Source organism: Piliocolobus tephrosceles, chromosome 9 (assembly GCF_002776525.5).
Source record: "Piliocolobus tephrosceles isolate RC106 chromosome 9, ASM277652v3, whole genome shotgun sequence".
Classification (NCBI taxonomy): Eukaryota; Metazoa; Chordata; class Mammalia; order Primates; family Cercopithecidae; genus Piliocolobus; species Piliocolobus tephrosceles.
In genome coordinates, this window is record NC_045442.1 from 113,429,150 (window position 1) to 113,455,524 (window position 26,375).

At 38.4% G+C, this 26,375-nt stretch overlaps 1 protein-coding gene across 1 annotated transcript in view; it reads right to left on the minus strand.

Annotated features, from left to right (window-relative positions):
• Window positions 1-234: 234 nt before the first annotated feature.
• MRC1 (mannose receptor C-type 1) overlaps window positions 235-26,375 on the minus strand; it is a 97,921-nt gene continuing 71,780 nt past the window's right edge. Inside the window, exons 22-30 of the mRNA XM_023223313.1 lie at window positions 23,582-23,748; window positions 15,298-15,400; window positions 11,093-11,325; window positions 8,354-8,519; window positions 7,489-7,638; window positions 5,309-5,422; window positions 4,603-4,767; window positions 2,068-2,109; window positions 235-1,185 (exon numbers count right to left, since the gene is read on the minus strand). Coding sequence (XP_023079081.1) covers window positions 935-1,185; window positions 2,068-2,109; window positions 4,603-4,767; window positions 5,309-5,422; window positions 7,489-7,638; window positions 8,354-8,519; window positions 11,093-11,325; window positions 15,298-15,400; window positions 23,582-23,748 — 1,391 coding nt within the window. The 3' untranslated portion in view covers window positions 235-934. The remainder of the gene's footprint in view (window positions 1,186-2,067; window positions 2,110-4,602; window positions 4,768-5,308; window positions 5,423-7,488; window positions 7,639-8,353; window positions 8,520-11,092; window positions 11,326-15,297; window positions 15,401-23,581; window positions 23,749-26,375) is intronic.

Genomic DNA, 26,375 nt, shown 5'->3' on the forward strand with positions numbered 1-26,375 from the left:
TGGTTGAATTCTGATTGAGTCCATGTTACAGGGAAGATCTGGCAAAATCGTTATGGTAAAAAATTCATTTTACACACAGCATTTTAGCAATACTCCTTTTCAAAATAGTTCATGAGTTTCATTTAAAGAATTTCTCTACAAGTAATATCATAAGTGTCAAGTTAAAGTGTAAAGTGAGTGGATAAATACATCTCATTTAAAAGCAAATTTATACTAAGATCACCAAAATGCAAATCTATTAAAAATAGACCTTGTCTTTAATGTTTATTTCACATTATCTAAGTACATCCAGTTATGCAAATTTACATTTTTATTTCACATCCTTGTATTCCTGATATACATATAACAGGACAAAGAACACATTTGCAACACTCAGCCTGTAAAACTCTCTTGGGGGAAACAAGATTCTCAGCTGCCTTATTCTTCTGCCCATGTACAAATAAAGTTCTAAATAATTGGAGTGGAAATAAAAACTGGTAAAAGAGAAAACTGACTACATTTTTATGCCACTTGAGGATATTTGTACCTGATTTTTCAAACGGTCTTCTACTTGCTGAGTAACAATTTAATAGGTAACACATTTTCAGAGCTCCTTAAAATATGCCAAGAAGCCTCATTGTTTCTAGTGTGCTGAAAATCCACATGAAGCTGACATCAGCTACACATCACTAATGCTTAGATGTTGGTACTGTGGTGCTGTGCATTTATCTAAGATATTTTGAAAGGTAGTAATCAGCATCATTATCCCTCTTTTATGAAAATATCTTGCCAGGCTAGAAAACAAGCAATTATTTCTTCAATTAGGCAAAGAAAAAAAGGACAGAACAGTACAATTCAGTACTCATTTTAAAGAAAACAATCACATGGAACTAAACATTTTTAATTTCAGTTACAATTTTATGACATTCAAATATCTCAGAATCACACTGAGGTACTAGATGACCGCGTGTTCATTCTGTTCAATGTTGCCCACGAGATCTTTCATATCACTAGTTCCTGGGCTTGACTGACTATTGAAATACAGAGTGTTTTCAAAGGCGCCCTCTTGAGGTAGGTGCACACGTCTTTTCTTATAAAAGAAATAGGCAGCAAGGCCAGCCCCCGTTAAAATCAGGAGGATCACAATGATGACAACTCCAGCCACGCTGGAAGACGGTTTGGAAGGGCCCATCTTCCTTGTGTCAGCTATAAATACACAAAATCATTACAGAAAAGGTGGAGGGAAGCAGAGGGTTGAATGCTATGCAGAACTTTGCTTGCTGAAAAACTAAAAGGCATAAATATTCTTTCAAGTGACATTTGTCAAACAGAAACGAAAGACGTGGAAACAAGAGTCCCTTTGGTATAGAGGATTACTCAGAATGGTAAGATGGTTATTCAGTTGCAAGAATAATCCATCTGTCTATGTAGCAGTGTGCTAGTTCATCAATGTATTAAAATAGATATACCTTATTTGAAAATAATTTAAGTCTGTTAAATATACGGTATAAGAAGATAAATAGATTAGTAATGATATTAAAAGAAAATTAAAAATGAAGAGAAAAAGAAAATAAGAATACTGAAAACTTGAACTCATGGATGTAATTAGTAAACAAATAGCACTCATGACAAGAATAAGGAGGTTACAGGAAAGCCATAAATCTCACTTTCAGTTTTTTTTTTTTTAAGCAGTCAATAAAATGAGTGAAATGGGATCAGTTACCTAATTCAAGTAGTCTATAAAAATTAAAACAAAAAATTTCTAATAAAAGAAGAAAAACCCACAGAGATTTTTAAGAGAAATTTCTTCCATGGGTTCAAGGCAACTGTTTGTAACAGAGCAAAAAAAAAAAAAAAAAAAAAAAAAAAATGCCTTCAGTAACTGCTTATAGTAAAAACACCAACCTGACTCCAAGGCCTCTTTTTCTAAAGTATTATTCAAAGTAGGTTGATGACAAAGGATAGTTTAGCTTAAGCAAATTCTACTGAGAGAGCAGGGGAGTTGGAAGGGATTACTATTATGCCTTTTAAAACAAACAGTCCGAATGCATTACTAACACAGAACTTGAAATTTTGCAGTGGCCTTACCTTTTGTTGTCGTTAATTCATGAGTAGGTTTAGCATCAATAACTGTGTGTAAAAAAAAAAATAAATATTTATAAAAACCCAGAATAATTGCAGGTAGATAGCAAATACTATTGGCTCACAAATACATGGAATCCTCCACATTTGACCTGTGTTGATATGATGTATAATATTATGATATGATAGATATAAAAATACAGGTAGAAAAAAATCCGTATCTTTATCTATGTGTCTACCTATCAATCATCTATCTGTCTCTCTGTCTGTCTAACCTATAGCAGTCTCCTATGGCTGTATGGCGAGTTTGAGTACATTAGAAGATCTGGAAATGTGATTCTCCAAGTTGCATTTGAACCAATGATACTCACCCTTAAAATCTACCAATCTACCCATAATTAAAATATTCAAGGCTAGGGTTTTTTTTTTTTTTTTTTTTTTTATACTTTAAGTTCTAGGGTACATGTGCATAACGTGCAGGTTTGTTACATATGTATACATGTGCCATGTTGGTGTGCTGCACCCATCAACTCGTCAGCACCCATCAATTCATCATTTATATCAGGTATAACTCCCCAGTGCAATCCCTCCCCCCTCCCTCCTCCCCATGATAGGCCCCATTGTGTGATGTTCCCCTTCCCGAGTCCAAGTGAGCTCATTGTTCAGTTCCCACCTATGAGTGAGAACATGCGGTGTTTGGTTTTCTCTTCTTGTGATAGTTTGCTAAGAATGATGGTTTCCGGCTGCATCCATGTCCCTACAAAGGACGCAAACTCATCCTTTTTTATGGCTGCATGGTATTCCATGGTGTATATGTTCCACATTTTCTTAATCCAGTCTGTCACTGATGGACATTTGGGTTGATTCCAAGTCTTTGCTATTGTGAATAGTGCCGCAATAAACATATGTGTGTATGTGTCTTTGTAGTAGCATAATTTATAATCCTTTGGGTATATACCCAGTAGTGGGATGGCTGGGTCATATGGTACATCTAGTTCTAGATCCTTAAGGAATTGCCATACTGTTTTCCATAATGGTTGAACTAGTTTACAATCCCACCAACAGTGTAAAAGTGTTCCTATTTCTCCACATCCTCTCCAACACCTGTTGTTTCCTGATTTTTTAATGATTGCCATTCTAACTGGTGTGAGATGGTATCTCATTGTGGTTTTGATTTGCATTTCTCTGATGGCGAGTGATGATGAGCATTTTTTCATGTGTCTGTTGGCTGTATGAATGTCTTCTTTTGAAGGCTAGGAGTTTTGAAATTAGCCCGCTGAAGCCTAAGATGTTACAAAGCATTTGAATGAAAAGTAAAATAAGACTCCAGGTCTGGAGCAGTAGCTCACGCCTGTAATCCCAGCACTTTGGGAAGCCAAGGAGGGCGGATCACCTGAGGTCAGGAGTTTGAGACCAGCCTGGCCAACATAGTGAAACCCCATCTCTATTAAAAATACAAAAATTAGCTGGGCGTGGTGGCGTGCACCTGTACTCCCAGCTACTTGGGAGGCTGAGGCAGGAGAATTGCTTGAACCCAGGAGGTGGAAGCTACAGTGAGCAGAGATTGCGCCACTGCACTCCAGAGTGGGCAACAGAGCGAGACTCTGTCTCAAAAACAAAAACAAAAACAAACAAACAAAAAAACAAAAACAAACAAACAAAAAAAACAATTCCAACCTTGTACCAGAGGGTGTGGTGTGTCTTAGAACAGTTAGAGAAGGCTAAAGACCTGCCAAATTTTAAAATGGTAAACTCTACCCCGTCTCTACTAAAAATACAAAAATTAGCCGGGCATGGTGGTGTGCTCCTGTAATCCCAGCTACTCGGGAGGCTGAGGCAGGAGAATCACTTGAACCCGGGAGGCAGAGGTTGCAGTGAGCTGAGATCGCACCAATGCACTCCAGCCTGGCGACAGAGCAAGACTCTGTCTCAAAAAAAAAAAACAAAAACAAAAACAAAAAAACCAACAACTCTACTATCTAATCAGTAACTTATTGGGGGGATATTCTGTGACATGGCATGGCAACGAAATAATTTTAAATTCCAGATAGAGGCACTTTGTGAGCACTCAACACTATCAATTCCCCGGTCCTGTTCCTTTCACAGTCTCGCTTTCCATCTTAAAAGGAGACTGAATTAGTCTGACATGACTCATTCCACAATCAATTCTGATCCCTCTCCAGAACCTTGGTCTCCTCTGGTTTGGGCTGGTACTGGCTTTACCACCTTTTCCCTCAAGCAGTAAGGCTTTGCAGATTAGCTCTCCTGACTGTTTTCAGCTTGGCAAATCCTTCAGATATTCCATTACAAATGCATTGATAAGCAAAAATCATTACAACAGTTAAGCAGACAGAGAGTGTCTCTCAATCACGCAGAGCTGCAAACAGTAATGAACTGCAATGGCAGAACGGATTTTTCACGGATGAAAAGAGAGAGCTTGCAATGGCCTCATAATCACATTATGATTCCCTACCTGATATCTTACCATTTGAAAGAAATGGCAATCAGTGATTTGCACCATGCAATGAACTTCTTACTTACTTTTTGGTCTTTTACAAATATATCCTTTGTAGGAAGAACAGTGAATATTACTCCAAAACCCAGAAGACGCATGTAAAGCTACACAGTCGTTCCGTTCACCGGAGGGATCTCCTGTGTTCCAGTTGACAAAGGAGACCGGACTATTATTTATCCACAGCCACATTCCTGATCATCAGATAAAATAAATAAAGACAAAAGTTAAATATAACCCGTCTTAAAATAAGTTCAGCCAATTTATGCAAATTTCTAAGCATATTCTTTTATACCAGAATCAACAGTCATTTATAACCAGACTTAACAGGCAAGACTATAATGACTAATTATTACAGGGAAGGAAACCAAAAAGAATAGGTTTACTCTATAGCTTTAGTTAAAAATGTATTTCTAATTACTACAAATATTTATACTTATCCTTTCCTTAGCATTTTTTTCCTGGCCCCATGAAAACATAGAAAATGCTTTTTAAAGCTCCTGAAACTATCTCAGCTACAAAAGATATTTTTTAATTAGCAACTTTGAGGATAGCATGATATGAAAGTCATTTTAAGTTTCAGTTCTTAAATAAAAATATGAGTTTGAATTTTCAAATTCTTCATGAATTTGAAGGCAACACATTTTTAAGGCAACACATTTTGGAAACGAAATCTTGTTTTACATACAACGTTTTACAATATTTGTGATTAAATAAGCATGCTGCAAACATTACCTTCAACATTTCTGAACAATCCTATCCAAAAATTGGTTTTACTTTTAAGTGGCTCAACCCGATATGACAGAAAACTGGATTCTGCAGCACTTTCAATGGAAACCAGAGAGGAACCTGGAAAGCATAAAAGGATAAATGTGATAGCTGCACATTTAAGTAGCTGAAAATATTTTTGTAAACAGCACTGCTATTAAGAGCAACAAAAATCAGTCTAACATCTGCACTTAAAGGGAAGAATTTCAAAGGGCAGATGTTTGTCTTCTCAGAATTTTAGTTTTCATTCTGAAATATGTTTTTAAGCATCATTAGCATCATTTGAGTACAAGCACTGCTAGTTCCTGCAGGATATTCAAAGATTAGTAGGATGTAGAGTATGTCTTACAAAAGTTATGGTTCAGTGGCCAGTAATAAGAGTACAAAGAAATATTATACAAGGGGAATTAAGTGCCATATGCTATGGACATGTCAAATATTCATTCTTGGTGAAGCAGCTAAAAGGGAGGATAGAGGAAACAGAATTTCAGTAGAGAGAAGAACAGGATTTCAAGTAAAAAGGATGGAAAACAATTCCAGGAAAAAGAGGTGATAAGAGGAAAGACAAAGAGGAAGGGAAGCATCAGGAACAGAGAGAACTTGGTTTGACTGGAGTGTGGTACCAATCTGGTCCATCGGCCCCCCAAAAAAAAAAAAAAAGACAAGGGTTAGGTCTCATTACAGAAGGCTGGAGATTGGTATTAAGGGCAATGTGGTGATAAAGAACACTTAGTTTATTTTCAGGCAGCTGAATGATGCAATAACCCATCGTCTTGCTTTGATTGGTCCTATACATACCAGTTAGATTCTCCACTTAAGAATGGTCCTATATTAGTTATTATTAGAATCCAGCTGTTGTGTACAGGACCAGTCAAAGCAAGGAGATAAAACAGGAATACCAGTTAGATGGCTATGGAGGTGACAACCCACATTAGATTGTGAACATTAAATTTTAGAGTAAAAATCTCTAGCTTTTTAATAATAACTAATATCTTTTAAGTATTTCATGCCAAACATTTTGCTTTGGACATTACAAGCATTAACCCATTAAATTTTTAAAATCACTTCGTTAAATAGGTACCATCATTGCCCCATTTTATAGATAAGGAAACTAAAGCACAGAGGATGAGTAATCTGCCAAGATCCTAACACTAGCAGAGGGAAGCTCATGCTATGACCCAGGCTTTCTGAACCTTGAGGGTCCGCACCTAACCATATGCCTATATCCCGTATTACCGAGTTCTGAATTGTCATCTTGTTTTCACTGCATGATTACATAATCCATTATTAAATATATTTCACAAACATTAGCCATTTCAAAATATTTGTGACTCATATTTTGACAATGAGAATGAGAAGCATTCATTTTATTTACCAGAAAAGTCACCTAAAATGAAAAACAAAGTTCCTACATTTTTTTCAAAAAGAAAACTTAGCAATATGAAGAAAAACATTTTTTTAATTACAAAAGTTCAGAGATGGCATCAGGTGGTATCATGAGAAATGTTGCCTTTCGAAAGACACTGGAGGAAATGAGGCTATAACCTGTGCATATCACTGTTGGATGAAGAACTCTTGAGTGAGGCACTAAAAACATGAAGTAAAAAGAATTCAGTAAAATATTTAATGGGATTTAACTAAGCGACTTTTAAATGTACCCTAAAAATAAACTTTATTTGACATTTTTTACTTCGGGGGAAAAATCATTCATCTTTGTAGTGTCTATTTGAGTTTTGTTTTATTTGTCTTCACAAAACAATAACTAAATAGAAATATTTTTCTATTAATGGTAAAACAAAACGGTTCCTGGGCACTCGTAAAACTTCAGCTTATCAGTGATAAGAGGTGAGTACAACGCTTGGAATAACTGAGAATGAGAATCCTAACAATTTAGAACATGAAGTCTGAAAGGAAGAAACCATTTAGAACATGCTGTTTTCTACCTGAATTCTCTAAATTCTCTAAAATTTGAGGCTACAAACTTCGAGATTACATTTGGGAAGCATGATATTGGCCATTCTGTTATAAAATACATCATTAAAAGTATAAACAGGTATTTTTACATTCTTCGTATATTTCATGTATAGTGTCAATGGAGCCCAGAATAGATGTTTACAGCGTTTTTCTTCAGGAGATGTGGCACTCACCCATTCGAAGACATTCCAGAGAAGCTTGGCCCCAGTTTCTTGTATATGAGGACTCAATATAGTAACAGTGACCATGGAAAGGAATCCAGGCTGTGTGATCTGATTCTGGACATCTGCCAGGCAGTTGTGGGGGTTCAGTAGCAGGGATTTCTGTTAATAAAAACACATTTTAAATAAAGCAAAACCTGAAGTTCCTGTAGTATGTAGCATAATATATTAGCAGCTACAAAAATTGATCATTGATCATTATTTTTAAAAAAATCTTCCAATGATTGTCATTCGGATCACCATATTTATTACTGGGTTTCTTTTTATCAATTTTTCTACTTTGAATATATTTCAATAGAATGTGCTGTGGTATAGTGGCAGTCAATTACACTCATCGTTAAGACAACACATCCATAGATACCTACAAAGATAAACGTTTTAAAAGGCACCACAAAGTAATTTGTAAAGTGACTTCCCTTTTTTAAGTCCCTGTTTTCCTTTTCTGGGATCCTAATCCCTGTAACACTTTCTTAGCTATTAATAGCACCTGGGATATAACTAAATGCTATATTTAGAATTCCAGTATGGTGTCCATCATTGACTGTAAGAATCTACATGTATTCTGATAAAATTTCTTTGATATAGATGTGTTGTCAATATCAAATATAAGCAAAATTTCCTGGGGAAATGTTTATCTCCATTATTTTGATTTACATATATTGGTTTATAAAGATAGTCTTTTGTTAAGTGAGGCAGTATGTTTTATATTATTCTTAGCTATCCAAGATACATTACTGTTTAATAATATCAACAGTGGTAAGTAGTAGCTTATTCAGAAAATTTCAGATCCCCTGATTGTTTTTATATATTCAATTACCATCTGATCTTTTGCAGAGAAAGTAAAAACTTTCATTGCAATATGCTGTCTTCCAGTAGCCATCGAGATCCAGATAAACACATGCTGATTTCAATTTAGGCTCATCAGCAGCCCAGTTAGTGTACCTCACCCTCCACTTATCAGTCCAGGTATACTGACTATCAGTCTGCAACAACAAAAACAAGCATTAACATGCAGCCTTGCTTCATTTATAAAATACTAAAAGAACCAATCCAAGAATACAAAGTATATTTAAGACTGTGATTTGACATAGAACCTGGAACATTTGAGAATAAAAAGAACACTATAAATCATTTCTGTCAACTCAAATTCAGTAAATGCAGCCTTTCTTAGAAACAGTTATTTCTTAGAGATCCCCAGGAATACATCCTTGGAAGTAATTTCAAAAAATACTGACAAAATATATATATATATATCTTATTCCATGAAACTCTCTTTGTTTGCAGGTTTTCAGGGCAAAAGAGAAGTTTTATCTTCACAACAAATAAGATATTTCTTATATGATTATTGACATTATAATAAAAATTAAGTAATTTTCATTAAATTCATGGTCCCCTGAGAGAAATACTACTCTCTTCATATGTTCTCATTATTCTGCTGTTGAAACAGCACCAATGGTAAATGGCCTAGCTAAGGTCATACGGGTATCAAAGACAGAAGCCTTGGTCTCTTGATGTCTAGTGAGGCAGTCTTTCAGCTATATTCTAGTGAGGTGGTCTTTTAGCTATATTCTGGTGAGGTGGTCTTTCAGCTACATGACATCACATATCTATGATGTAAAAAGTCAACCATTTTAGTCTACTTGCACAGTCTCTTTCTTTCTGTCTGTCTTTTTCTTCCTTCCTTTCTTCTTTCTTTCTTCCTTTCTTCTTCTTTTTAATTTTTTTCAGAGAAGTCTCACCCTTGTCCCCCAGGCTTGAGTGCAATGGCTCGATCTAGGCTCACTGCAACCTCCACCTCCCGGGTTCAAATGATTCTCCTGCTTCTGCCTCCCAAGTAGCTGGGATTAAGGGGCCTGCCACTAAACCTGGCTAATTTTTGTATTTTTTAGTAGAGACGGGTTTTCACCATGTTGGCCAGGCTGGTCTCGAACTCCTGACCTCAGGGTATCCGCCCGCCTCAGCCTCCCAAAGTGCTGGGATTACAGGCGTGAGCCACTGTGCCCAGCCTGCACAGTCCATTTCTTACTAAATTTAGTGAAACAAATTTATGATCACATACAAAATACTGATAAACATCAAACATATTTATCAATAATATCCTTTTAATAGTCTAATAGAGATTTTACAGGTATTGTCTAAGAATAGATGATATATAACATTAATCAGAGGTAGCCGAATTTTTCAAAGATTCAAGCAATTATCACCCTTTTGACTGCATTATTTAATTTACCAAGTTAATTGCCAAAAATCCAGTGACAAAAATTAGAAGTATGTGTTATCTCAAATTAGAATTTTGTAGTATTATACCATGTTTAATCAAATAATGCTTGTATAATCATTAACTCTATAGACATAAGGAAGATAATACTGTCGTAGTGATAAATATTGCTACAATGAAAAACTATCTAATCTTTCGAAAAATAAAAGCTTACTTTAAACTCATAAGAGAATTGTGAACATGTCTGTGAGAAGAAAACAAATGATTTATCAAATGACTTAATTATAAAAACTTAGTCAACAGGGACATAAAAATGTCTTGCCTAAGTTTAATCACAGAAATCATTCTGGAACTACTTACTTTTAAATATACACTTCCCTACTTAGGAAATACTCATTGTATAAATTGCAAATTTCTATCTCTGCATCATGGCCTTGGAAGCTCTATAACATCTGACACTCATCTACTCTCCAATTTATCTCCTATTTTTTTTTTTCCCCTTCTTGATATTCCTTCCTTATGTTCTACCATCCTAGACTGTATCTATAAACTTTGACTTTTTCTGAGGAACCTTCTTGGTCCTCCCCACTAGCCTAACTGGTTCCTTTTCTCTCTTCTCATGACACTTTCTATATGCCTCTCTTTATATTTCTTGTATCTTAATGGCTGACTGCTATATCTACTTCTACTAGGAAGCTTGCTGGTTGGCTAGCTAGAAGGATGAATAGAGGGAGGATAGATGGATGACCAGGCATCAGAGATGACTCGTTTTAGGAATAATTTGGCAACTCTGTCAGCATTCTTAGTTTTGTGCTTTATCCCTAGTCTTGTCCAAACTTTGTCTATTATGGAATACAAGGAATGGACTGCAATGAAATATTTCTCACAAATGGATGGGAGCTCCACAACCTCAGAACCTACAACTAGTCTAGAATGTCTTGCCACAAAAAATAAAAAGTGTCCCCATCACTGGCAACTATGTCCCTAACCTGCTTTCTTAATTCTCATGCCATAGTTATAATCATAACCTTGGAAGCAACAAGTGAATAAATTAAACTGTTGAGATTTCGAATATAATTTTTATAGACTAATGCAATAGGAGAGTTAACATTCATCAGATAATTCTTACTTTGATTTCTGACACACATCACTAGCTTGCCAGATTCTTAAAGGCATCACGTCCCTGAAAGATTGGATCTTGTTGACGTCAGTATCATTCACGTGGCCTAGCACAGTCTCTTACACATGACGAGTATTCAACAGAACAAACAGAAAGAGAATCATATTCAACCATAATTCACTGATCATGTCAAGTTGCACGTATTTCCAGCATCTTACCAAGTTACTGTTCAGGGCAATCCACACACGTTCATTAGATGTTTCCATCTGCAGCCACGCAAATGCATTACTGTAGGGATCCAGAATGCTAGCTATAAGGGAATTGTGAAGCTTGCAGTATGTCTCTGCTTCATGCCATTGAAATTTTTGTCTCATGAGTGAATAGCTGCTTTTGCCATATTTAATAAAGCCATCTGTTTGAATTGTTGCTGGAGGATTAGTCAAGGAAGGATCTAGATAAAAACATTATTTTCATTAGCGTTATCAATAAACAGTAATCGAGCCCTATCAGTAATGACAAGTGGATCTCATCTATCATAAAAATAAGCAAAATAGCATAACTCCAAACATTTGGCTATTAGAAATATTTTATAAGCCATTTAACACTAGAAAACAAACATTTTTTCATCAGTATCCCTGATCAAATTAAATTAATTCCAAACTATATTTAGAATATTAAGGCAAATATATGATCAAGTTTCTAAACTAACAAACAAAACATATGACAAATTCAATCCAATCTAGTATCTTGATGAAAGAAATGCCGTAGTTTAATCCCACAAATTAAAGAACATAGATGATTGTGTCATTGCTAATCTTTATTTTTCCATGTAGGTTAAAAGTCAAGGTCAAGAAAAGTCTTTCTCTTCCTCCCTTGTTTTTTCTACTTGATCCATGAGTTTGTATCTGTTTGACTTCACTTGTGAGTAACGCACCTTCAGGTGACGGGTTTAGGATCAGGAATGAAGCCATACACAAGTCCCTGGCTCGTTTAACCTTGATCTCAGGATCAAGCTTTACTCTTGATGATTTTCTATGCCCTTCACCTAGGGGTAAAGCCTCCCATAATCTTATCCAAACTGGCCTAGGGGTTGGAGCCCCTACAAGACAAATCGCTTCAGCTTTCTGATCTTTTGTCTTCAAGCTCCTAGCATGTGTTTCTAATCACTGCATTGTGCCTCCTGAACTCTGAGCCACTTCATGTGAAGACCCCCAAAAGAGCTTGTTTCTGCCTGTCTTAACTGATGCCCTAGAAGTCAGCAAGTAACAGCCAGAGGATGAAATCTGACGTGTTGTCTGTCTTTGTATCCTATGAGCTACAAAAGTTTTTTTTTTTTTGAGACGGAGCCTTGCTCTGTCACCACCCAGGCTGGAGTGCGGTGGCCTGATCTCAGCTCACTGCAAGCTCCGCCTCCCGGGTTCGTGCCATTCTCCTGCCTCAGCCTTCCGAGTAGCTGTGACTACAGGCGCCCGCCACCTCGCCCGGCTAGTTTTTTGTATTTTTAGTAGAGACGGGGTTTCACCGTGTTAGCCAGGATGGTCTCGATCTCCTGACCTCGTGATCCGCCCGTCTCGGCCTCCCAAAGTGCTGGGATTACAGGCTTGAGCCACCGCGCCCGGCCGAGCTACAAAAGTTTTTAAATGGTTGGGGATAGAGGAGAATCAAAGAAGAATAATATTTCATGACGTGTAAATATTACATGAAATTCAAATTTGTGTCCATAAATAAAGTCTTACTGGAACACGGCCACATTCATTTGTTTATGTATAGCCTATAACCATCTGTGACCACAGCAGAGTTGAGTATTTGCAGTAGAGACTGTATGCCCTGCAAAACCTAAAATATTTGCAATCTAGTTCTTTTCTCTGGTCTAGGGATCTAGATACTCTGGCTTACCAGTGTGTATCCTGGCCAGTTCTCCAACGTGTCCCGCTTTATGCCTCATGACCTGCCATCGGCCTTGTCCTGCACTACAGAAGTGCCAACTTTTTTCTTTCATTTCATTTCATTTTATTTTATTTTAGAGTCAGGGTCTTGTTCTATTGCCCAGGCTGATCTTGAACTCCCGGCCTCAAGCAACCCTCCTGCCTCAGCCTCTCCAAGTGCTAGAATTACAGGCATGAGCCACCACACCTGGTGATCATTTATAGTTTATAAAAGTTTATATGCTACCTTTTTTCACTTTAATACTGTGAATCTTTCCTTAAGTCATTAAAAGTTTGCAAACAATTTTTATTTGTGGCAACATATTCTATCATGTATGTGTATAAGGAAAAGAAAGAGAAGATTTTTAAATAAGTGTGTGAATCACCATTCACTTCTGGAAGGAGTGTCCCCTCTTGGCCCAGAGAACAGAGGCAAAGATGGTATGCTTTGGTATTACTGGTGACCTAAGATTCTGGTGCTATAGAGTGTAGTACAGAGAGAAAAATGACATGCACTGGGATGGCTTTTGGATTAAGAAAAGGTTAGGATTTCTGGAGTACTTCTCAACCATCTGAAAACATCTTAGATGGTTTTCAATTATTGTCATGAATTGACATTACTTCCCTGATTTCCCAAATAGTATAGAAAAATTCATTAGGTCTGGGAGATAAGGACCTTCCAACTCACACCCATCCTTTAAGAACTCTACTCAGGATGACAGCAACCCTCCCCACCTTCAACCCTCTTGTCTAATCTATTTTTAAATTTCTGACCCTTTTGTGTAGCTATGAGGTAGGAGGCAGGACTTGCTCCAGACCAGATTGAAGACTGGCTGAAACCTCTCCATAAGGCACACCCACCACTGCTGTGGCAGCCCTCAGAAGTTAACATTCCTTTTCCAAAAATTTGGATGTAATTAAAAGTGGGCATAAATATGAATGCAGAACTTACTGCCTATAGCATAAGCTCTGCTCCACAAGAAGCAGTACGTCTGATGCTGCTGGGCACTGTCGCTTTTGTCAACACCACCAGCTCACCCTTAAATTCCTTCCTGGGTAAAGCCAAGAACCCTTCTGGGCTAAGCCCCAGTTTTGGGGCTCACCTTCCCTGTCAACTAGGCATTTTTATTCTAGTTTCTCTAGAAACTAAAATGTATATAAACACCATCTTAATTGACAGCAAATATCTGCATATTGTGCTATTTTCATTTAACCATATTCTGGCTTTCTAAGATGAAAAAAGAAACTCAGATCATATATCCACATGTTTAAGGCACACAAGATACAGGACAAATAATGAGGCTTATAGGATGCTGTATGCCAAAAGTTCTCAAATTACATGAATTAAATGGAAGTATTCCTATTCTGACATTAAAAAAAGGTACAGGCAAGCAAATATCCCAAATTTCTAATAGAAAGTTTTAGTGACAGGTTTAGTCTGCCCAAAACTGTCTGGTAAAAAAAAAAAAAAAGAAGAAGAAGAAAGCAGGTTCCTGAATTAACTACAGAAAATATCACCCTTTTTGTCTGTCACAGGCTTCCATGGATTAAAGCAACAATCAAACCTGTTGCTATGCAAGGGAATGATCATGTATTTTATATTTTATTTGTTTGTTTTTGTTTTTATTTTTATTTTTGTGAGACAGGGTGTTATCTGTCACCCAGACTGGAGTGAGTAGCATGATCATGGTTCACTGTAGTCTCAGCCTCTCTGGCTCAAGCAATCCTCTCACCTCAGCCTCCCAAGTAGCTGGGACTACAGGCACAAGTCACCACACCTGTAGTCCCAGCTAGAAAAGGAAAATAATTTTGTAAAAGTACAAAATAATTTTTGTATTCTTTGTAGCAATGGGATTTCACTGGGTTACCCAGGCTGGTCTCAAATGCGGGGGCTCAAGCAATCTACCCACCTCAGTCTTCAAAAGTGCTGGGATTACAGGCATGAGTCACAGTGCCCAGCCATGATTATATATTTTAAAGTACATTTTAAAACATAGCTCTTCATCAGGACAAATAGCTAATGCATGTGGGGCTAGGTGATAGGTTGATAGGTGCAGCAAACCACCATGGCACATGTATACCTATATAACAAACCTGCATGCTCCGTACATATATCCCGGTACTTAAAGTAAAATAAAATAAAATAAGTGAGGTTGGGCACAGTGGCTTACTCCTGTAACAGCACTTTGGGAGGCTGAGGCAGATAGATCACCTGAGGTCAGGAGTTCAAGACGAGCCTGGGCAACATGGAAAACCCCATCTCTACAAAAAATACAAAAATTAGCCACGGCGTGGTGGTACATGCCTGTAATCCCAGCTACAAAGCAGGAGAATTGCTTGAACCCAGGAGGCGGAAGTTGCAGTGATCTGAGTTCATGCCACTGTACTTCAGCCTGGGCAACAGAGCGAGACTCTGTCTCCAAAAAAAAAAAAAAAAGAAAAAGAAGTGAAAAAAAACCCCAGCTCCTTCAGGAAGGTGAGGTTTTGGTAGAACTTACCAGATCGTGTCTGGCATATGTAGCCTCGTTTACCGTCACAGGTATCATCCATCCATTTTCCGGCTTCGTTTGATGCACCTCCAATAATAACAACACAGTCAGCCTGTATATTTATGGAGAATGAAAAAGAAAACAATCATGAATCAATGACCATTGAAATCAATTCATTAATATGCAAAAAATCTTCCATTATCCCTGATATCCAAATTTTAAGATTGTCCTAATTTAAAATATGCTCAATCCATCATTACTTTCTACCCAAATGTACCTACTATGCATATCCTCCACATTTGAACTCTCACTATATGAATTGAAAACCCAACCGATTTGGATAAATTTTGGAGACAGGCCTTAGAAATTTTGCTATCAGACCTTTTATTAATCACTTTCAAAACTTAGAAACCAAAGAAACTAGGAGAACACAGTATCCTCTCCATACACACTACCAGTATCCAAACGCAAAAGTAGGTACCATCTTTTTAAAGGGAAATGAGCACAATCTATATATTTCATTGCTAAATTTATAAAAGTATTATTACAGATTCATAGTATGTGACTGGTATAGCCAGAAAGTTTCACATCTTATTTATAATCTTACAGGGGAGTATGCCAGGACTGGAACAATATTATATTTGTTTGGTTGTGAATGTGTTCGCCATTCCAAATCCTTCTTTCCTTTAAGTACTAAATATATCTCAGTTTTTTGTGTTTTTTTTTCCCCCAAAATGCCATTATTTCCATCTAATCCTCATATCTGGTCCTGTTGGAGTAGAGGTGAGAGAAACACATGCTGCCTGCCCCATTTCAATATACAATCTGAACTTTAATTTGAAATACGGTATTTTACTCATGTAAAGTAAGAGAAGGCCAGGCGCAGTGGCTCACAACTGTAATCCCAGCACTTTGAGAGGCCAAGGCGAGAAGATCGCTTGAGCCTGGGAGTACGAGACCAGCCTGAGCAACACAGGGAGACCTCGACTCTACAAAAAATAAACAAAATTAGCTGGGCATGGTGGTGCATGTCTGTGGTCTCAGCTACTCAGGAGACTGAGGTGGGAGGATCACTTGAGCCTGGGAGGTTGAGGCTGCAGTGAACTGTGTCCATACCACTGCACTCCAGCCTTGCTGAGAGAACAAGACCTTGGGAAGGAAGGAAGGAAGGAAGGAAGGAAGGAAGGAAGGAAGGAAGGAAGGAAGGAAGGAAGGAAGGAAGGAAGGAAGGAAGGGGGGAAGGAGGGAGGGAGGGAGGGAAGAAGGGAGGGAAGGAAGAAGGGAGAGAGGGGCTGAGGGAAGTCAGAAATAAAGACAAGAGACCTAGTCAAATAATTTTGCTTTTTTGCTGGAGCCCCCAAATTTCACTATGTTTATTTTCACAGTTATCTTCATTTTTTGTTTGTTTGTTTGTTTTTGAGATGGAGTGTCGCTGTCTCACCAGGCTGGAGTGCAGTGGTGCAATCCTGGCTCATTGCAACCTCTGCCTCCTGGGTTCAAGCAATTCTCCTGCCTCAGCCTCCCAACTAGCTGGGACTACAGGTGTGTGCCACCATGCCCAGCTAATTTTTGTACTTTTAGTAGAGATGGGTTTTCACCATGTTGGCCAGGATGGTCTCAATCTCTTGACCTCATGAACTACCCACCTCGGCCTCCCTAAGTGCTGGGATTACAGGCATGAGCCACCACACCTGGCCAGTTACCTTCTATTTATGGTGACTATATCAATTTTCTACTTTCTCCTAAAAAGAAGTTTTCTTTTAAAGTAAACTTAAGCAAAAAAAAACAAAAACAAAAACAAAAAAAAACAAAAAAACAAAAAAAAAGGAGTACACTTAAAGAAAATGTTGAGGACTTTAAGTTTCTAGTTTGATATATAAGGAGTTTGGAAGTTGTCACTCCCATCCACAATGCAAGAAAAAGGCTAGAAAAGCTGAAAATCAACAACTTCTTTTAAATGCATTGGAAAATGGAGGTCACAAGACAAACAGCTGCCCCCCAAATTGGAGAAACAGACTGATGGATACAGGGAATCAGAACTGACCAGAGCAGAAGCCCAGGAGCAGAAAATGGGAACCAGTATTGAGGTAGGAGATACTAAATGTCGTTGACACATTGCTGGAAGTTCAGTTTGGACAAGTTTGAAAATTAAAAACTATTGGCAGAGGAGTACATGGGGAGGCAGTCCTAGGGAGATTCCAGAGTTTTGTGAGTTTTCCTTCCGGGAGTCCTACCGGATTCTTACAGTGCAGACTGGAGAAAAATCTCCACTTGCTTCCAACAGGAGAGGCGGGAAAGGAGCCATTTCTAAATACGACAGAGCATTCATTCTGTTCTTAGTAAGACCAGCACTCAAGAGCAACAACTTTACCCGTGCTTGACTGACTGTGGTTTCACCACACATTAACTAACCTAGGAGAAAAGAAATACTCAACTCCAGCCTCTCTAGCTTTCCTGTCTCACCCAAAAGGAAAAAGCAACAAAACAAAACTGAGAAGCACTTTTGAAGGTCACAGCACAGATTCCCTAAAAGTCCAAGTCCCCATCATAGGACTACGAAATACTTCCCCTCCCCAATATCTTACAGCCATATCCTTGGGGCTCCCGTATGACAACAGGCAGATACAGCCGAAGAACTGTGCCTCTCTGACATTATTTAAGAAGTCTTTAGGAGAACCCAAAGACAACAGGAGAGACAGAAACAAGGACACCAGAGATTTTAACCTCTGACGCCTAACGTGACAGCAAACAGCAAACACAGCCTAACTCGTAGCTAAATAAACACAAAACCTCACACTAAATGTCTATTTACCTCTGTTCCCTTTATCCACTACATCAGCAGTTCCCAACCTTTTTGGCACCAGGGACCAGCTTCATGGAAGACAAACTTTCCACAGACTGGGGTGGAGGGTGATTTCGAGATGATTCAAGCACATTATGCTTATTGTGCACTTTATTGCTATTATTATTATATTGTACCTTGTAATAAAATAATTATATAACTCACCATCACGTAGAATCAGTGGGAGCCCTGAGCTTGTTTTCCTGGTCAATCTGGTCCCATCTGGGGGTGAGGGGAGATGGTGACAGATCATCAGGCATTAGATTCTCATATGGAGTGCGCAACCTAGATCCCGTGCATGCACAGTTCACAACAGGGTTCACGTTTCTATGAGAATCTAATGCCGCTGCTGATCTGACAGGAGGCGGAGCTCAGGCAGTGATGCGAGTGACGGGGAGTGGCTGTAAATACAGATGAAGCTATGCTCACTCGCCTGCCGCTCACCTCCCGCTGTGAGGCTCAGTTCCTAACAGGTCATGGATTGGTACCCATCTGCGGCCCGTAGGTTGCAGACCCCTGCACTATAATACATGTGCAGTTTTCAACATAAAAATATAAGACACACTAAAAGATTTTGTAAACACACACAAACAGTTTGAAGCAAAGAGCAAGCATAATAAGCAGACTCAGATATGACAAAGATAGTGGAATTATCAAAAATTTAAACAACTATGAATAATATGCTAAGGACTCTAACCTAAAAAGTGGACAACAAGCAAGACTGGGTAGCTAACATAGGCAGAGAGATGAAAATGCTAAGAAAAAATCAAAAGGAAATTCTAGAAATCAAAAACACCTTAACAGAAACGAAGACTATCTCTGATAGGCTCACTGGGTGTAGCCCAGGAAACGAGAGAAAGGAACAGAAGAAGTATTATTTGAAGCAATAATGACTTAGAATTTCCCAAAATTAATGATTGACAGCAAGTCACAGATCCAGGAAGCTCAGAGAACATCAGACAGGATAAATACTAAGATATAACATCTAGACACATCATACTCAAACAGCAGAAAATCAAAGATGAAGAGAAAATCTTGAAAGATGCCAGAGGAAAAAAAAACTCTTATCCATAAAGATGCAAGAATAGTAATTACGTTGGATTTCTTTTCAGAAACCATGCAAGCAAGAAGAGTGGAATGTAATATTTAAAGTGCTGAAAGAAAAAACCCACCAACCTAGAATTCTGTCTCCAGTGAAATTATCCTTAAGAAGTGAAAAGAAAACAAAGACTTTCTCAGACAAACAAACATTGAGAAAATCTGTTGCCTGTAAACTTAGCTTGAAAGAAATGTTGAAAGGAAAAAAGAAAGAAAACTATATATGTCAGAAACTCAGGTCTATATAAATAAATGAGCATTAGAGAAGGAATAAATGAAAGAAATACAGAATTTCTAATTTTCCTTATTCTGAATTCACCTAACAGATACCAGTTTGTTCAAACAACTATAGTTGTTGTTAAACAACTATGAATAATATACTAAGGACTCTAATGTAAAAAGTGGACAACAATGTATTTGGTGATAATGTATCTGGTGATAATAGCTTATAGGTAAGTGAAATAAATTATAGCAATGTTACATGGGAGAGGAGGAAGAAGTAGGAGATGCTTTCTTACATGCTATTTGAAAAAGGACTCGAATTAGTTGTAAATGTATACTGTAAACTCAAGAGCAACCACTGAAGAAAGTTTGTTTTTGTTTTTGTTTTAAGCCAAGAATGGTGGCTCGTGGCTGTAATCCCAGTACTTTGGGAGGCCAAGGTAGGAGGATTGCCTGAGCCCAAGAGTTCAAGACCAGCCTGGGTAACATAGAAAGACCCCATCTTTATTTATAATAAAAATAAAAAAGAAAAGAAAAAAGTTTTCTTAAAGTATAATTGGTATGCTAGGAGTAGAGAACAAATAAAATCATACAAAATATTGAAGTAAAACCAGAGAAGTCAAGAAAGAGTGAAAGACAAAAAAATGAAACACAGAATAAAAACAGAAAACAATAACAAATATGATAGGTGCTAACCCAGCTATATCAACAATCGTTTTAAATGTTAATGGTGTAAATACACAAATTAATAAAGACTCATATATTGGTACAAGAAATTCACTTTAAATATAAAGATACACATAAGTTAAAAGAGAAGAAAAATGGAGAAAGACACACTATACTAACACTAATCAAAAGAAAGCTGGACCAGCTATATTAATTTCAGACAGAGTAGACTGCAGGGCAAGGAAAGTTACCAGAGGTAAAGAGGAACACTGCATAATGATCTAGCGGACAATTCTCCACGAAGGCATAACAGTCTCTATTGCGTATGTGGCCAACAATAGAACATCAGAATACATAAAGTGAGAACTGATAGAACTGCAAAGATAAATCCATGATTAGGATTGCAGACTTCAATACTCTTCTATCAAAAATAGACAGATCCAGCAGGCAAAAAATCAGTAAGAACATAGTTAAACTGGACAGTACCATCCATCAAACAGATCTCGTTGACATCTGTAAACTACTTCATCCCATAACAGTAGAATATATATTCTTCTCAAGATCACATGAAACATTCACCACGATAGACCATATTCTGAGCCATAAAACATGCCTTAACAAATTTAAAAGAATAGAAAATACATAAACTATTCTCTAAGACCACAATGGAATTAAACTTGAAATCAGTAACACTGGAAAATTCCAAAATACCTAGAAATTAAAGAAAATGTTAAATCAATAATAATACACTAATAGTGATACACAAAGACAACCAAAAAAGGTGACTGCAGTTTTTCTGAATGAAAGTACATAAGAGATGTGTCACTGTGAAGTCAACACATCTTTAACCCATCCATTGAGCTACAGTGAATCACAGCCTACACTCCCGCCACAGACATCTTGTCAACCTGCACTGTCTTCATCTCATGTGATACAACTGTCAGGCAACCTGAAACTTCCATTTCAAAAGTTCTCCACTCACCCCACTTCCTGTCTTAACTATTTTTATCCCCCATTATCTGGCTCAGAGTCTCTGATCCAGAAAACCTGTTACAATCCAAGCGTATTTCCACCAAAAACACATATTAAAAGTTCTCTCCCATTCTCCTTTTCTAACTATATCCATCTTCTCCATTTTAAAGTCCTGAGGGAGCGGTGGCTCATGCCTGTAATCCCAGCACTTTGGGAGGCCAAGGCGGGTGGATCATGAGGTCAGGAGTTGGAGACCGGTCTCGCCAATGTAGTGAAACCTTGTCTCTACTAACAGTACAAAAAAAAATTAGCCAGGTGTGGTGGTGTGCTCCTGTAATCCCAGCTACTCATGAGGCTGGGGTAGGAGAATCGCGTGAACCCGGGAGGTGGAGGTTGCAGTGAGCCGAGATCGCGTCATTGCACTTCAGCCGGGTGATAGTGTGAGACTCCATCTCAAAAAAATAAAATAAAATAAAAAGCATTATGTGTATTTTGATTCCAGTTTTGTGAAATATAAACTTTATCTGTTTATATGCACTATGAAAAAGTCTGGGGAAAAAATTCAACAAAAAATTAGCAGTGTTTTTTTTCTGAATTGGTGACATTACAGATTTTGTTTGTTGGTTTGTTTTTATTGCTTCTGTCTTTCTTTATGTTCTAAAAACAACAAAAATGTGTATGGTAATGAATGCTTTTGATTTACAAGAAATTCACCTCTCATCCATTAAATCTGTCTAAGCAAATACTGTCTCGCTCCATTCTACTTTCACTTCTTCAGTAAGTCTTCAGTCCTCACCGGTGTCATGAAAATGAAAGAATTTCTCCACAGAAAATTATTTACCCATCACCAGTTATTTTTTATCTACAGTAAAAGCAAGTTTATTCGAGAAGTAAAGAAACAAAAGAATGGCTACTTCACACACACAGCAACCTACGGCTGCTGTCTGGCTCCACCACCAAAATGTATTCACCTGGCAAATAGCTGCCAAATTATTAATGGTCATAAAAATGCCATTTTTAGCAGGTCAGTTTTCTACTTTTTTTTTTTTTTTTTTTTTTTTTGCTTATTCGACAAAGTCCAAACTCCATCATAGGGCATCTACATTTCTCTAAATTCTACTTTCCACCTTTTGTAGTTTATTCCTGCTTCTTTTTCTGCATAAAACTCCTGCTACATTCAAAGCCATTTACTCCATTTGCCCAAACACATCATGTATCTCTTGCTTGAAGACTGCCCACCTTGACCATCTAACATGGCCTTTCTCATCCTTTTGCTAAGTTCCCCTGATTATTGTTTTAAATTTCTTGAAATAAAAACCCGGATGGGCGTGGTGGCTCATGCCTGTATTCCCAGCACTTTGGGAGGCCAAGGCAGGTGGATCACTTGAGGTCAGGAGTTGGAGACCACCCTGGCCAATATGGTAAAGGCCCTTCTCTACTAAAAATGCAAAAATTAGTCAGTCATGGTGGGGGACACCTGTAATCCCAGCTACTTGGGAGGCTGAGGCAGGAGAATCTTTGAACCTGGGAGGTGGAGACTGTAGTGAGTCGAGATCATGCCACTGTATTCCAGCCTGGGCAACGGGGTGAGAGACTGAGAGAGTGAAAGAGGGATAGGGAAAAAGAGAGAGAGGGAGAGGGAGAGGGAGAGGGAGGGAGGGAGGACCCATAGCTGATTCTTTTTCATATTTCTTTCCTCCACCATGGACAAAGACAGTGTCCAGCACATAGGACACCATAGATGTGTGTCGACTGATTAAATCACCCCATTCCACAGTAAGTTCGTTTCCTCTTAGCTGCTACAGTGTTTATAGCTGATCCTGTCATTAGACATGTTCATTTCTTTCATATCTTCCTTCTTATATAAGACTTGTGGTCTAGTTTAAGTGTACACACTTCTAAGGTAAAAACAAAATCGTCCATTTCATCACAGTTTTTACAATCCCTAACAGGGTGTTGATGTTGATAAGGTGGTTGTTCAATTATATAAGAAAAAAAGTAGTAAAATAAAGTAGCAATCTGTCTCCCAGGTTAATGTACAAAAGCATCTGGCACATAATAAGCAGTCTACAAATATTAGCTCATGATCATGACGGTGATGATGATGGATGATGACAATGTGATCTTTAGAAGCAGTAGTAGCTTCCAGGCCTACACCCCAAATACTACAGCAGCTGCAAGGGATAAGGGGAAGGTGACACAAAGAAAGTTGATAACTCTAGGTTGAAGTGTTTCTTTTGACTGCAAGTTAGGCTTAGAATGGAACTGGGTTTCCTGACCCCTCACTATCACCACTTCTCCAAGCCAAAGATTTTTTAACTGAATTTATACTCCCTCCCTCCAAGTCAGCTCAGTCTGAAATAGATAAAATCTGCAAGCATGGACCAGGCCAAGGATATTCTGGTAGTTTCTTTCATGGAAGAGTAATCAATAAGATGATAACTCTATGCAAGCTGATGGTGTGTAGAGAGGTGACCTGAATCTGATATTTACATCTTCATAAGAAAGACTGCTTCTTCTTCCACCGGGGTAACCTTTCCCCCAGTTTGTGTAATGAACCCCTCGTCCATCCGTCCACAGGAACGTGTGTTCTGAATTGACATCGTTCAGCCCAGTCCAGGCACTGAAAGTGGAGTCCTTCATGTGATAGGTAAGAAATGCTGAAAGAAAATTTCACGAAATAATTTTAAACTTTGAGGGTTAATACTCAAAATATGGAAAGTAATCAAAATATATGAATTTCAAAATACTGAGCATGTGATTTGTGTCACTGTTACTTAAAAACACTTATCATGAGCACACGAACATTCTAATATCAGCATTGTGTTATCACTTGAGCTTTGGACTTTGAAAAGTTTCATACAATAGAAGTCTAGGTTTTATCTAGGCCATTGAAGACACTTGTCCGAGTTGCACCCTGCCCCAGGGCTCCATTCTGTGCACCCTTATCTGGGTTGTGGCTGCCTACAACCACAACTTTTCTAATTCATAAAAAGTCACCATATGGATTTGTGGCTGTCCTGACTCTGTAAATAAGATAATCTGATTTATATAATAACTATGGGACAAAGGACTCTTAACCCAGACAGTTCTGAAAAAATAAAAGCTGTCAAAACAAGAATCATTAGACTGTTGATATGATTTGGCTCTGTTTCCCCACCCAAATCTCACCTGCAATTGTCATAATTCCCACATATTAAGAGTGGGACTAGGTGAAGGTAACTGAACCATGGGGGATGTTTCTCCCATGCTGTTCTCATTATAGTGAATGAGATGAGTTCTTACAAGAGCTGATGGTTTTATCTTTTAACGCTTTGTTTTGCATTTCTCTGTCCTGCCACCATATGAAGAAGGACATGTTTGCTTCCCCTTCCACATGATTGTAAATTTCCTGAGGCCTCCCCAGCTACGTGGAAGTGTGAGTCAATTAAACCTCTTTCCTTTATAAATTACCCAGTCTTGGGCAGCTCTTTACAGTAGTGTGAGAAGAGACTAACACAGCTGTCAAATTCTCAGCATCTCAGATTGCCAAACCAAAAGTTTCCCAATTGAGATTCCTCCTGGGGAGGTGGGGTAGAAATCCCTGGAGATCAGTTGTCCATCTACTCAGTGTGCTTGGATCCAGGGGACCATCCTGATGCTAAAACGCTCACATCAGGGGCTGGGGATGGTGGCTGGTGCCTGTAATCCTAGTGCTTTGGGAGGCAGAGACAGGAAGATTGCTTGAGGCCAGGAGTTCAAGATCAGCCTGGGCAACATGGTGACACCCTGTCTCTACGAAGAAATACAAAAATTAACAAAGCATCGGTGGCGTGCGCCTGTAGTCCCAGCTTGTCAAAAGGCTGAGGCAGGAGGATTGCTTGAGCCTAGGAGGTTGAGACTGCAGACAGCCATGGTTGTGCCACTGCACTTCAGCCTGGGCAACAAAGGGAGACCCCATCTCTACACAAATCAATCAATAATAAAGTGCTCACATCACTGGATGATACTATAGAATATGGCTTCTTGCTTATCAATTCTGTGACCAAGCGGATGGTGGCAAACATCCAAGAGACATAAAAGGTTGAATTGTACATGTGTCCCTCCCCTTCCCTCAGTCCACCACCAGGCCTCCCATGGCAGCTGCCATCTGGGGCCAGAACCACCACCTGAGCCATTACCTCCTAGACCGACAAGTACCTACTCTACTAAACAACAATTTGCAAACATTTACACTTAAACACGTCTCCTGAATGTAAATAGGAAATAGAATGACTAAGCACTCAGGGTTACTAATAGAAAATACAAAATAGAAATCTGCAGAGATATAATTATCTGTGTATTCAGGAACAAACAATTTCATGGAATTTCAAGCAATTCCATTGCTATACGTTTACTCTTTCTGCAGAGTAGAAGAGGCAGCTACCATCTCACTCAGAGACTTCTATGTTTCTCAATTAACTAAAGATTTTTTTTTTTTTAATTCTTCCAACTTTTTCAGAAAAGAAAAAAGAGCACGAGTACAGCTAGATATGGTGGCTCACACCTGTAATCTCAACAATTTGGGGAGTCCAAGGTGGGAGGATCACTTGAGGTCAGAAGTTTAAGGCCAGCCTGGGCAACATAGAAAGACCCTCTCTCTACAAAAACATTTAAAAATTAGCCAGGTATGATGGTGCACACCTGTAGTCCCAGCTACTTTGGAGGCTGTGACGTGAGGATTACTTGAGCCCAGGAGTTGGAGGCTGTAGTGAGCTATAATCACATCAGTGATCTCCAGCCTGGGTGATCAAGCGAGACCCTGTCTCTAAGAAGAAAAGAGCATTGGTAGATAGTTGTTTTGGTTTTGTTTTGTTTTCCAAATAAGACCATAACTTTTGCCTCATCCCCAGCTTGAAATGAAACATGGAAAAGCTCTACCTGCCAAGATTCAGCACTTTTTTCTGCCAACAACCACAATAAGAATTCAACGACGTGTGCCTGTTTTGCCAGGAATAATGTTATTGTATCTGAAAATTGTTTCCTTCTGCACGTCTCTATTATCCAGTTTCAATTTCATCGTGCCAGGAATCAGCACTTTGTGGTTAACAGGGGAAATCAATCATTGTGTTTCTCTGCTGGGTAGCTAAGCCCAAAATGGGGTAGGCCAGTTGGAGAAATGTGAATGTTATGTTCTTGTACTGTGTGCTTTGGTTTGACCCTTCTCTTTCAGTGTCTGACAAATCGCTCAACTTGTCAAACGTTCTCAGTGAAAGCTTGGTTGGGATATATTGTAAAATGTGTTCTCAGAGAGCACATGGCGGCATTC